Raw genomic sequence first — 14657 nt, 5'->3', positions numbered from 1 at the left:
TATATGTATGTATGTATACATACATATATACATATATATACATATATATATATATATATATATATATATATATATATATATATATATATATATATATATATATATATATATATATATATATATGTATGTATGTATACATACATATATACATATATATACATATATATATATATATATATATATATATATATATATATATATATATATATATATATATATATATGTATGTATGTATACATATATATATATATATATATATATATATATATACATATATATATATATATATATATATATATATATATGTATGTATACATACATATATATATATATATATATATATATATATATATATATATATATATATATATGTATGTATACATACATATATATATATATATATATATATATATATATATATATATATGTATGTATACATACATATATATATATATATATATATATATATATATATATATATATGTATGTGTGTGTGTATATATATATATATATATATATATGGTCATCTATTTATAAGAAAATTATCTTATGTGGCTTCTTCACCATTTAGTTACTTCATTGCCAGTGTAAACAGGAATCAAAGACGTTTGACAGGCCTGTATTATTCCTTTGAGGCAGAGCTCTTGTGGTCAGTGTGCATTTTCTGTAAAGGTTGTGCAACAGTGGAGCTCTATACAAACTAGTATTAGACACCAGACCATCTACAGCTTTTATACACAGTTTAAAAGATGTTTGATTGATAATCACTTTTGTCACCATTGATTTCATCCTTCTATGGTTTCTGTTTTATATGTCTGTTATTTTGCTTTCTTTTCATCTTTGTAATGCTGACAGTTTTTTTTCTCAAGGTTGTTTATAATTCTGACTACAGGTAGGGACTATGGATAACAATTAGGTTGTGGCTAACTCAACAAGCGAGGATACATTTCAGAAATGTTTGTATTCATTTTATAACTAATTCTAGACTAGGTTTCATTCACACCAATATTTTGCACGTGAAAATGTGTAATATCTATGCCCCCATAATCCTTGGGCATGTGCCCAGTGTGTCCATTTAGTAATGCATCAATAGGCCAAAAGGATAAATGCCTGCAGTGGAGGGTAAAACACATGCTGAGTTGTGTAAGTGAATTCACTTCCTCTTTTGAGTTGCATTCATGTAACCTTGTTGGATAAAATCATTGCAAATACTGAAGCACACAGAGTACTGTCAAACTAAGTTATGGATTAACGAATTAGGTATTGCTGCCCTATAGTTAATTTCCCACTAAATAATCTTCATAGTTCACATATTAAATACAACTATACAGGCCATTTGATTCCTATCAAAGGTTGCAAAAGCATTCCACAAACATTAGACACAATTTTTACTCCAGAGCAAAGCAAAGAATCTCACAAAGATGAACATGGCTGTAAAAAAGGACACAAAACAAAATAAACATTAAAAGTTTATTCAAAATACATAAAACACTCACAGTCATAATCCCATGTCATATGATCAAATCTATAAAATGCATTCATTTACAAAGGCATGACAGCAATCCACATTCTTCACTTGCAGTACCTGTCTGCTTTCATTTTGCTTCGCCTGCAATAAAAAAAAAAAAGGACATCTTATATTCAGGGTTAGTCAGTGCAAATAATACGTGTATTAATTCCATGATTAGAATACCTTGAATTTAAAAACTGCTCTAAACGGTAACTACAGAGTTACACTGATTTGTGTAAGACTTTATATACCTTAAGAGTAGATAAAGATTATGCCAACACACCAAAGTAGGATAAAACCTCTGAAAATTTCACTGTGTAAAAAAACTAAATCAGAAAAGAAACAAAAATATATATACCCTCCAGTTTTTTTTCTAAACCCTTGAATCCCACTTGAATTTTTCAACTGAGATTTTTTCCAAAGCAAATCTTCATTTAGAGATGTAAAACTGCTATCAGCTTTATCTTTGAAAGGGAGTCACAAACAGAAGTGAAGTGCAGGTATAAAGTGGATTTTGAACGCACACATGCTGATCTTGATTGCCACCTTTTCATTGCTTTGTATTACACAGTGTGTGAACACACAGGCCTCTGCAGTACCTGAGTTCTTTCTTTTTACACAAAACACTCCTCTGGCACTTTGAATTGAATAACTTCAGGTATAAACACTCGTTTGAGAAAGAAGATCCCTTAACAGAGAGCGCTCATTAAAAGAAGCGTAAGTGGCCGACAGTAAGGATATAATACACTTATTTTCACACCTGTCAAGCAAAGCTTCGTGAAATTTTCCATCTGTCCTGGCTTTCTTTAGGACAGTGGCGTCGCCCTCATTAACCCTGAGCCTTCGATCTTGAAAACTCTGAAACTTCTTCCTGTAAGACACACACATTAATAATGGTATTAGAAAAAAAACCCTCACTATCTAATTCACACACACACACACACACACACACACACACACACACACACACACACACACACACACACACACACACACACAGAGAAATGTTCAATGACATCAAGGCTTTATAAGCAGCTAAAACCTTAAGAAATAATTCCAAATAATGCTCCCAAGTATTATCTAAATGTTGACAGTGGCACCTAAACAGCAAAAGGCTGAATGGTTAAGCCTGCCAGCTGCCACCAGCGACCACGCATACAGTGCTCTTATTTAAATACTCAGCTGCCAGAAGCGTTGAAGTGGGTAGTAGGATTTCCCCTTTAATTAATACATGTTGCTGTGCATCTGAATAAGCTTCACCTGAATATCATAAAGTCCCTGGAAAAAAGCTTCAAATAATCCCTCATTTTAACTTAAGCCACCTTAACAACATACTTAAATATCTGAGACAAAACCTTCATAAACAAGCGCGGCAGTGTGTCGGAAACCTCTCTGATATTTACTTTCTCTCCCATTCTGCCTGCATTTTGCCGTTCCCAAGGCACACTCCATCCTGAAAAGCATTTCAGACGCTAAACACTACATCAAGACACAGGCTCAAGGGCAGCCATTATCAACATGTCAGCAAGATGAGTCCATTTCCCCCGCATTCATCTAAAACAAATAATAGAGTGGCCAACGAAAGCCAAAGCATGCCAAGCAAAAAAACTAACAAAAACACAGCTTCAGACATATTGCCCGGAACTTAATAGGCCACAGACAGGCTGTATATAAAACACTTGAAGCATTGAAAGCGAAAATGCGCCGCTGCCTGCCTTCTCATCACGCTTTTACAGCAGACCATCAATTGTGCCTTTAAAGGCATTGGATTGATGAGGCAGATCCTTTAGGCGTGATCTTCTTCACACCCAGGCAAGTGTTTTTGCTCTTCAAATCTTGTCAGTAGAGACTGACACTTGAAGATAATTGTGAGGATAAAGAAATTACTGTTTGTTTCCTTTTATTTTCCTCCCTGGTTTTGGGGAGGCAGATGGTGCTCGGCAGAAACTGTAAAATGTCAAATTATTGCAAAATATTAAATTTAATTACTGATAGGAAGCATCAAGTGCTTGTAAGACAAATTCTATTAGCAGTATGAATTTTTACAAAGAAAGCTTATCAAAGCAGAGTTTATGATTTACAGAAAATGGGACGGAAAAAGGTGATGATCATTTTGAAGCTGATGGTTGGTCCAGGCTCGGGTTGTCTAGGCAACCCTCTGAATGTATTTACTACTCTGCCATATGCCAATCACCAGTATCCTGTACTAAAGTTTATCTTGAGAGCTCCCAAACTCTGGTTGCTAGTGTGTTTCCACTGTAGTGACATCATCACCAAACCGAAGGCAGTGGTTTTCTATGATCTCTGATCGTGACATCGACACGAATCGTTTCCTGTCTGGATGCAGAGATTAACCCAACGGGCATTAAGCTTTGGCCTTTTCTAACATAACGATTTTAACTTGGGCATTTTTCAGTCTTCTAAGCTCTGAAACCGAAGCATCATGTGTAGATGCAGCTCACTGTTTGGAACATCGAGAAGTTGTGACCAGCAGTGTGGTCGGGGTTCAGATGATTTACTTACGCTGAAATATTACAAATGATATGTCATATAAAAGAAGTGTTATTCCTCTTTTCCACTAGTACCTACTCGGCTCAATCTGGTTTTGGTTGTTTTCCATTACAACTGAGAGCCACCTCAATGTGTGTCAGGTCGCCGTAGCAACATGGCCAAAAGTCTTTTGATGTCATTTGTATGCGACACAAACACAACAAAACAATGAAGAACGTTGAGGCGATGGTACATCTGCTGCTCGGGCTACAGCTTTTAGTCAGACTCAAGGACACGGTGTTGGTTTTTGTGCTGCTGTTTCCCTTGTTGTTGGGTTTCAAAAAGTTGTTTTCACTCGTCGAGTGATGCCACTGGCTGGCCAATCAGTGGCATGCGACTCCACTCACTTGGAAACCCAGTAAAGTAGGTACTAAAAAAGTACCTGGTACCTCTTAATGAATGCCTTTAAATTTAATGTTTTTATGACGTTGTAAACACTGGAGGTAAAACTAGTTTAACTACGTTGTTTTTTGAGTAGCTTATCGATGAGAATTCATACTGACTGATACCTATAGCTTTGCTATAGATACAGTAATTCCCTGTCAGATATCCCTCTTTTCCTATCATTTTAACCATCTTGGAACGCCTCACATAAGCACATCAGCTTATCTGTGTTTCACTGCTTGCTACAAGCCTTTTTTTTTTTAAAGTAGTGGGCCGTGGTACATGCAGCCGCTTTTTCTGGTCACCTTTGAAACATGAACGTCAATAAATTACAACGTCCTCTTTTTCACTGGCCTATTTTGAAAGAGAACAGAAACTTCTAGTTAAACTTCACATTAATGGAGCACAAAAGCATCTACTGAACTTAGCAAAGAATAACAGGTAATTATAACATTTACTTATTCTAATTTCCGATAACCCTTTTATCGGAGATGATTCCAAAGAAAATATAAGAGAACTTAACATTTTTTCTTCATTAGTCTTTGTTTGGGCTGCTTACACATTTCATAAGCACAGCTTATAAACAGCAGAGGTTACGTACACATAATTGATCTCGCAGGACTTCACGTTGCCCCTGTCCTCATCTGCAATGTCATCTTTACGCTTGACCTCTCGTTCTGCACAAGTTCGGATCTGTTCTTTGTCCAGTCGGAAAAAAACAAAAAACAAAGAGAAAGAAGAAAGAGAGAGAGAGAGAGAGAGAGGAGCAGGAGGGAAGTGGTGCGTTACATATCAATATCTTGAACTCCATGAAGTGAGGTCACGACATTTCCCCCTTCCCACTTAACAGTCAGGCCCCTACAGAGATTGCATGCTTAAAATCAAAGGATTAACATGCAACCTTGTGGAAGAACACTATTTACACATCACCTTCACCATCTCGCCATCCCCTGCTGTCTTGCTCTTGGCCACAATGTCCCCGTTGTCACTGTAGGAAATGAAACAGCTATTTGCTGCCAGGAAAGCCATTTTACCCTGAAGCAGAACAGAAAGAAAACACAGGAGATGGGAAGAGGGGGAGAGGGGGAGGGGGGGGGGGGGGGGGGGGCGTAGATTAGATAGAATTGCAGTGGGATTGGTTGTTGTGACAGGCATGAAAGGTTGCCCAATATTTGATGTAAAAGAGTTTCAAGGTTGTGCTGGGCAGCTTGTTTATAGTTTCAACAAAGCATGAAGGCAAGCAGCACGCTGCAGTGATAAGGTAGATGCTTTCTGCATAATGAGCTAGTTGCTCATAACTTCAGGTAAATGCCATCTCCCATGGGCTTAATGTCAGTCGAGAGGCATGTTGTATGAATCAGGGCTCTTTGGGGCTGGTTGAACAAAAACAAAACAAAGGCACTAAAACATAAGCGATCCTTTTACACGATGTGACACAACCACAAAATATGTATGTTGTGTTTCAAATACTAACTGCTGGCACTCACGGAGAGAAATATTTACAAATTTCAAGAACATAAAGTTCTTATTAAAAACATTTATCATTCTTCTGCAAGTTTGAAGGTATCCAAAACATATGAAAAAAAGAGAAAACCCAAGTAAATATATTCAAATATCTTATCAGACCACTAATTGTTTAGTCTATTATCTTACTTGCGTCGGTGCGATCAGTAGAGCAACTTAGTGTTCACAGCATTATCTGATGCTTTAATTTTTATCTTTATTTAGTCTGTTATCTTTGTTTAGATTTCTATCTTCACATGCACGTGTTCTCTGCACTTCACTGCACAGTGGTGCTGCTGCTAGCGGGCTAGTAAATGCACTGATTAAATTTGTGCGACTGCCTTTTTAACCAAATCATCTCTTCAGAGTATAAAGTCAGACAGTAAAGGGACTAAAAGGCTGCACACCAATTAAAAGTAAGACGCCAGGGTCCCTCCAGTGTTTGTTGGCAGCCACTTTGATAATGAAGGCAATTAGAAACTATGACATAATCATTATTTTTCTTATTTTAATCCAGTGCCTTTAGCAGTTAAATCTGGCTGGTGTACTCTATCGAGAAGGGTTCAATAAACCCAGTGGAACCATTTACTAGATTTAGTGGAGTGATAGCTTCATTAGCAGAGAATAAAGTATCTAAGGTTTTCTATTCTATGTTTCGGCAGCCTGGCCATCCATATCTATGTGAACCTCATTCCTTTGAAAACACTGTCCCTTTTATTAAAAAGAGTCTCTTCTAACACGGCAATGAAAAAATAGGAAGTCAGAGAGCATTCAGCCACAAAAGGCAAACAATTGTACAAATGAAATTACTTGACAACAACTTGCTAGGGACATTTATTGTATTATATAGCGACGGGTTGGTTTTCGGTTGGATCGTCACAAGCTTCCAGGTGGATGTAAATGAAACACAAAGGAAGAGGAGGGGTAGTGTGGGGGCTGCACCTGCTTGTTTTGGTCTATTATGCTGATGCTGTAGTGTGAGATCAAGCAACTCTAATTTTCAAAATAAATGTCAGATGTTCAGTCGCGACTTGCAATAACACAAACTGGGTAACTGTGCCAACAGCAAAAACAAAAAGAAAACTAAACAAAAACAAACAAAGGCCGTATCAACTTAATGCTAATGCAATGTGAACGTTCCCGGCAGCTGCAGCATTTAATTGGTGGGTTGAGTTATATTTTGACATAATCACAGAGAATTCAGTAGGTTTCAGGATTTATCACTGTATGGCTGTAGCATGTTTTATATAAGAATAATATATATTATATATATATATTATACTTATAAGATAAAAAACAATGAGCAGAAGCCACAGTGAGCTGCATTCAGCACGCTGCACACCTCTTCATGAGGTAACAAACTTCTTTCACAGCCCTGCTGCTGGCAGACTCAAATATGTGCAGCATGAGTCTGCCAGAATAACTGAAATTGACATTAATAATAAAATCAATAGTTTTGTGACCTGTGGGATTAAGCCACATTTTCTGTCACCACCAGAAACTACTCAAGCTACCAATCTGGAATCTTGAAAAGAGGCGTTTGTTTTCTGCAAAAAACTCACTGGACTAGAAAGAAACTCAAACAGCAGCTCTGCATATCATTATTGAACTGGTGGCATACATCGATTAGAAGATTTACTCACATCCTGGAAGACTGGTTCCCATTGTTCCCTGGAGCCAATGGCATCAGAGCGCCCCATCACCACACCCTCAGAGCTGATGCCGAGGTACTTTCCATATCCAGACTTCAAGGCTATCCTGCGACAGCAAAAAAGAAAAAAACCCTAAACAGATTTGTAAGAAAGGCTAATCTAATATTCAAAACACGTTCGCCACAGAATATGTGTTTCTCTGTGAAAAGAATAGTTCAATAACATTAGTGTATGAATCTGAGATCTATCACTGAAACTAATGCATAAGAAATAGCTCTGTAACAGGCAGCGTATCTTCGAGGATTGATTGCCCATGGGCTGGTAAATTACTTGTGTACATCTTGACAATAGAAACAGATCCTTAATATAAAATGCAGAAATGGGGTAATAAATCTACTGGTGAGAAGATGAAAAAACAATGCAGTTTATCTTTGTATACTCACCGTGTGTCTGAGAGCTTGATGGCAGTAAACTGTTCGGGAGGATCTGGTCCTTCATCATCTGAAACACAAAGCAACGTTTGCCTTTTAAAGATTTTACAGGTGTCAGTGGCCCTCTTCAGATTGTTTAAGTGTTATATTATTGCTCTGATTATAATCTTGGCTTTATTCTATTTTTTGAACCCTATACATAGTTTGTCCTAATTCAATATTTAGAGTTTGAACCTTTGAATCTTTGAACCCGCTTCGTATTTTACTTATGTATGTTTTTCATAAATGATGCAGACCCTCTGGTTATGCAGTGCTGTGCTCTGGGCGCCTGAGATGAGGCTACTTTCTGACATTTACCATCAGTCAGAGCTTTCAGGAATTCACAGTCCATCATTCAGGTCAACGCAGAGCAGAGTCTGAGATGTTAAAGAAAGCATTAATGAAACACAGACACATACACTGATTATGTTTGGAATATGTCTGACTGTGACCGAGTGGGGTGGCTAAAAGAACATCCGCATGTTTCCGCTGACCTGTAGGTGACTGAACATTTCTAAAAGGCTGTAACATCCACAGAGTGGCATCAGTGTAGAAATCTCAGTAAAGACGATAAAATCTTTCATCTCCCTCTCGGTGCTCTAGCTTGTGCCCTCTTTCATCTACTGGAAATTGGTGTTTGCGCATGCAGAGGATGAGGACCCACTAAGGGAATTGGGATGTTTCAATCTTCCAGCCATTTTCACAGGTTCTCAATAAATGTGGTCTGAATTAATTGTTAGCAGTGTCTCTGTTCTGGGAGGACTGTGTCAATGAAAAGCGCTTCCTCAGAAGTGCCTGAAGGCAGAAATGGGTGAAAACTCAGAGTTGGCTCTATCCTCCTCCTCAAGTCAACCCCTGTTCAGCCTTTTCAGTCTGGTGTCTGGATTTACTGCGTAAGTAATTACTGCTTTGTGGACTGAAGGCGAATCCAGGAGCCTACGGTAAACCTCACCCCGAATTAGGTTTTTGCTTCTCAAGTTTGCACGAGCATGGAATAAGTAAAAAGCTGCAGACTTTACATCTTAATTTAAAACGACAAAATGAAAGGCAGAACCACTTATATCCTACTGTACACAGTGACCCCCCCTCCGTATAATCCTGCTCTTCAATTATCCTTGCCCATAATCAACATCATGTAGATAAGTATACACATAAAATAGTCTGAAAGTGTTGCAAACAAGAAAATGTTCTGTTTATAAAATTCCAGACAATTGAGAGAAAAAAATCCTCAAGTTAATTATTGTGATTACTATTATGACTGTCAAAGAAAAGCATCCTGAGCTGATACGGAGCTCTTTTGGACTACTGCAGCACTACTGATATATTATGAAACAACAAGCCTAAAAATAACTATGCGTTTTCTTTCTGATACAGAAAAATATGATCACTGTTTCATCTGTTAGTACAGAGGTTCCCAAAGTGTGGGGCCCGCCCACTAGGGGGGGTGCAGAGCCATTGCAGGGGGGGCGCGGTATGAAAAAAAAAGAAAAAAAAAAGAACGCTTGGACACTGCTAGCATAATGGACAGTTTTTTTAACAGGGCGCCCACACAAACGCAAAGCAGGAGATGAAGCATCGCCAAATATGTTTCCAAACCAACTTCCTTCCAAGCCAAAGACTAGAAAATATAGTGAAGCATATCTTCCCTTTGGCTTCACCTGCACAAGTGCCGAGGTAGGTCTCCGCGACAGAATTAGTTTCCCCTGCGTCGGGAGCAGTGCTGGGCTGTTCAAATCACGGACAAACAGTATCCCACATTCTTGATTTTTAGTTCACAAACACTTGTTGTAATGACTAACTACTCCTGACATTTTGAAGATGTTAGCTCTTTAGTTAAGTTACAGCGGGATACAAATAATATCAGGCTGATCCTGCCAAGATTTGTTCCCTCGGTTCAAATCACAGACAAACAATATCCCACAGTTGTTTATTTTTTTAAACCCATTTTGCACAGAGAGGCATTTTTTGAAAAAATGTATTGATAGCAATGTTGAATATTATTACACAGAAAAAAAAAACAACTACACGTAAAATAATCACACCGTGACGCCTCTGCCTTTCTAAATGGAGGGACAGTAACTGCGAGTATTTTGTCTCTATCTGCCATTCTGCAATTCATCTCATGTAAACAATAATGTGGCGCACAGCGTGATGTGAAAAAAGGCACATACCTTTGACGTTGCGAGACGAACTACGTATTCCTCGTCCACACGTAAACGCAAAAAAGGAGTTTTAAAAAATCTCCATTTTCAGTGATTCCAAACGCCGTTTACGTGTGGATGAAACAGCTGCGTTTTCAAAAATACCCATGTAGGTGTGGACGTAGCGTAAAAGAGTTAGTATTTTATTTTAATACTACCTGTAATTTATTGCAGTTTACTTGTATTTGCTTAATTGTTTACTAAATGTTAGAGGTTTGAGACATTTTTCTTGTAAAACAAAGGGGGCCTAGCAAAAAAAAGTTTGGGAACCACTGTGTTAGTAGATGTACAATTATCATCCGATCATATAAGACCTCAGAGAAAGGGCGATGCAAATTATTGTGTTAAGAGTAGGGCTGGACCATATGAGGAAAATCTATCACAACATTTTTTGGCTACATCACAATACACGGTATACAAATGTTATTTTCAACCATATAGTGCCATAGAATTTAGGAGACAAAATAAAACAACTGAAATTAAGAATGTGCTCCTTCATGCTTCTAACATATAAAAATTTTACAATAAACCTCAAATTACAGAAACAAAAGTGTAAACAGTGACTATAAAAACAACTGACGAGGAATAGTCACAGGTATCACAGCTGATTTATTTAACATTTTCTTTGGTGTGTGGGGAGACGTGGACATGCCGAGATTAAACTGTCTCATTTTGCAGTGGAAGACTTTTCAGCTGGTGGAATAAATTCATGGTACTGCTACCTTTTGCAGCAATAGTTTTACGGCATGCTTTGTTAATGACTGCATTTTGTCTGTGGTGGGGACCGATTTGTGGCATAATTTGCATAGTTCAGTTTTCTGGCCCATATCAGAATTTTCATAACCAAACCATGTCCATGAACAGAGGTAGCCCCTTGTTTAGAAATAAGGTCCTCGATTTGTTTTGACTGGTCCTTCTGTTTGGAGCTACCTGGTTCTGCTTCATCCCAGTAGCCATGCTGGTATTCTCTGTGCCCGCATCCATGTAGTGACCATCCAAACAATGAAAAAATATTGCTGTATACAGTGTATTTTGCCACACCATGAAACAAATGATAGCATTATAATATGAAACGATAGATGTTTTAATTACGTCATCAGATATCTTTCGTCATATCGCACAGCCCTAGTTAGGAGTGATGAGAGCTCCACTCCACCACGAACATGCAAAGTCAGCAGGTCATATACCATAAATTCAGCGACAGGCTCAGGCTCCCAGTGCAAAGTTCTACTTTAATGACCACATCTGAGGTGCAAATGACCTGAGCTGAGGGGCCTGCCATCACATGTCTGCTTTTGTTTTGTTTTTTTTAATCCACATAATCACCTCAAACTCAACTCACCACATTCAGCTTCATTTGTCCATTTCCCCAAAGTAAGGAAGGCAAAGGGAATGGACAAAACTTGAACAGGGTGAAACTTCTGGTTCGGACTTCGTACAGTCCCATAAAAAACAAAACAAGACCCAAAACAAAATAAAAAAAATAGACACCAGTGAAACCTAAATCACAGTTCCTAGGAGCTGATCTTACAGTTAAATCTACAATAGATAACTTTTTTCCCTTTAGTGACTCAACAGGAACTGTTGTGCCACATCACATAACTTTCCTGTTTTACTCCTAATATAAAAACAACACTGAACACAGCAGGCAGAGTGATGAACACAAAATAAATAACTATGAGCACAAACTAGAAGAATCATGTCATTAAAAATTAAATCCTAGATTCACACACTCCTTTTTATACAAAGAGGAGAATGGAAAGGAGTATCCATGTACATATTCTTTGTTTATATTAGCATTACCTTAGTGGATCAACTTGATCTACTTGCTAACCTTTTGGTTGTATTAGTTAGCATGCGTTTGGACTGCCAATCATTAGCAACATGGCTAACTGTAATAATAAGCTGCTGTACAAAGGATTACAAAAGCCTAAGAATATGCTTTTAAACAATGACAATAACATTTCAATAGCATGCTAAGGTCATATGAAAACACAAAGCTGGATAACAGCAGGTAGATGTTGTTGCTTACCGACTGAGAAGAAATAATTCCAGCTTACTGCTTATTTTAAACCACATTAAATTCCAAACCCTCATCCATAATTGCTTAGTACAGGCAGCCTACTGCTAGCCTAGCGCTATCCACTAAGCACTTCCAAGTTTCTTTGCACAATCTGAGTTCAGATTTCATGATAATGTCTCATGTCGCTTAAAACAAACAAATAATAATAAAAAAAACCTTGAATGAAATTTAGCTCTATGCTGTATAGATACAGCACAGGACACAGACTTCAAATAGTTTTACACTATTTATCAGGTAATAACTTCCACTGTCTCTAGAATAAGCCATGAGCTGCAGAAATAGCTGAACCTTTGAAAAAAAATGAGTTGAATTTTGATGTAACCCCAGTCTCTCCTCTTACCTTTGTGTGGTGAACCGAGTGTGAAGAGACCGGTATCCAGGGCATGGATGTATGACTTGTTCTGCATCTCTATGGCAACTGTTCCTGTAATTTCTCCAAAGCTGCTTACAGACCACCAGCCACCTAGTGAGAAAAAAAGGTCCATGTCAGAGCTTAAATAATGCACGGCACTACTGTGAATTTAAGAGACATTAACAGTAGGGAAGAATATATTCCTTCAGTCATGAATGTAACAAGAATGTTAATGTTTGAATGAGTTTAAATGAGTTTGAACAGACCCCTCTAATTTATTTGTTTTTATATCTGAAACAGATATCATCTTAGCTGTTTGTATGCTCAAAGAACACTTACTGCTTAATGGACAAAATAGTAATGTAAAATACAGAAGATATACATACCAACAATATCAAGCCTTTCCTCTTCATCTGTGGCTTTTCTTTTCTTATCTTTGTTTTTCTTCTTTTTCCTGTGACATTAATATCAAGATGGAAAAGATCAGCTTCTTAATGAGCTCTAGTTAATAGACAAATTAATGTGGGTATATTTTACCCTGCCAGCTACAAAGTTATTACAATACATATATACATATTCTTATGTAAAGAAAATGTTTGTGTCAAGTAAATAGGCAGACTGCTTTGTTTTAGTATTTTATTACTTTTTTCACACATCAAAAATGTCTTAATTTGTACAGTAGCTAAATTTAATTACAAAATAGACCTTGCAATATCCAAGCATTTTCCTTGAAATGCAACTTCCATTCTCTTGGAATAATACCAAATAATATATACTAAATACTAAGCAATACCAAATGAATATTATCATTTATTATTTTATATGGATAAAGGGTTTCAGGACTTCTGTTTCTCCATAAAAGTATTCAGCTCTAGTGAATTTTAACCCAAACTCAAAACGAGTTTGGCTTTACAAATGCAACAAAATACAAACAAGTCCAATGTTTTCGAATATTTCTGAGTGCGTCTTAGCTATAGGTTGGAGCTTTCATTTTATGAAGTTATTTATGTTCCTTATAATAAATATGATATTTTTTGCAAACCACATGCTGCATAATGTGGTTTATTTTTTTTCTTTGTAGTTCTTTCTCTCTCACTTACACTTTCTTTAACATTGCTAACAGGTTAGTTTATGTTACTCCAGTTAACTTATGCTTTAGGAAAGCCTTCAGGTTGGTGGTTTAACACCACGCTTTATCTTTAAATCTTTCTGTTTATTTTGACTGGTAATTATTTCACTTGCAAAGCCCTTTTTTCAAAAACGTTCCTGTCCAACCTTAAAGACTGTAGATATGTTGGTTAACTACGGGTAAGAGGTAAGTTTCTTCTTTGTAGCATTACTGTTAGCCTAGCCTAGCGTATTAATTAAAGCTAGGAGAGAAGAGAGCACATAATAAGCCCCGAAAAGTAGTTGAGGTGGCATCGGGTAATGCCACAAAGCAAATATAGCCCTTACCCTTTATTATGACCTTTTAAAACCAGTTTGGTAGATTTTACGTGTGCGTATTCCGCCATGTCTTTAGCTAATGTTAACAGGTAACACAACAAACAAACGCCTTTTCCCGTTCAGAAAAGTACGGTGGCTGCGAAGTAACATTCTGAACCTGACCGTTCAGCCCACATTTCATTCATTTTTTGATTTACAAATGAATGAAATCTTGCTACCTGCTACCGTAGTAAATATATACAACTAATCAAAAGTACAAGAATACTAATAATAGAAAAACAAATTAAGTTAAGTACTCTGTAGAACAAGGTAGAGTGTGGTCAGAATATAATGTGCAATTAGTACAGCAAATAGCATACTGTTGTAATGGTATGACATTCAAAATTTTTGAATGTTAGTATATAAAATTACATTATTTCACATGAAATATTTTTTTTAATTCTGTGCTACATTTGCAAATATACAAATTAGTACAGAAGCATTTTGACAGATAATCACAGTTCAGT

General features: G+C 36.9%; 1 protein-coding gene across 1 annotated transcript; it reads right to left on the bottom strand.

Moving 5' to 3' along the window:
- Positions 1 to 1479: 1479 nt before the first annotated feature.
- frg1 (FSHD region gene 1) lies at positions 1480 to 14285 on the bottom strand. The gene is made up of 9 exons (XM_087841669.1): positions 14161 to 14285; positions 13092 to 13159; positions 12694 to 12816; positions 8043 to 8100; positions 7591 to 7705; positions 5375 to 5479; positions 5046 to 5137; positions 2271 to 2381; positions 1480 to 1609 (listed from the first exon to the last, which is right to left on the bottom strand). The coding sequence occupies exons 1-9, from the start codon at positions 14217 to 14219 to the stop codon at positions 1573 to 1575; spliced, it is 768 nt and encodes a 255-aa protein (XP_087697795.1). The 5' UTR covers positions 14220 to 14285; the 3' UTR covers positions 1480 to 1572.
- Between the last annotated feature and the right edge of the window lie 372 nt (positions 14286 to 14657).

This window comes from Neolamprologus brichardi, chromosome 6, assembly GCF_056152115.1.
Source record: "Neolamprologus brichardi isolate AB-2024 chromosome 6, ASM5615211v1, whole genome shotgun sequence".
NCBI lineage: Eukaryota > Metazoa > Chordata > Actinopteri > Cichliformes > Cichlidae > Neolamprologus > Neolamprologus brichardi.
The sequence above is the reverse complement of the archived record's forward strand: the minus strand, read 5'-3'. Positions and strand labels throughout refer to the sequence as shown.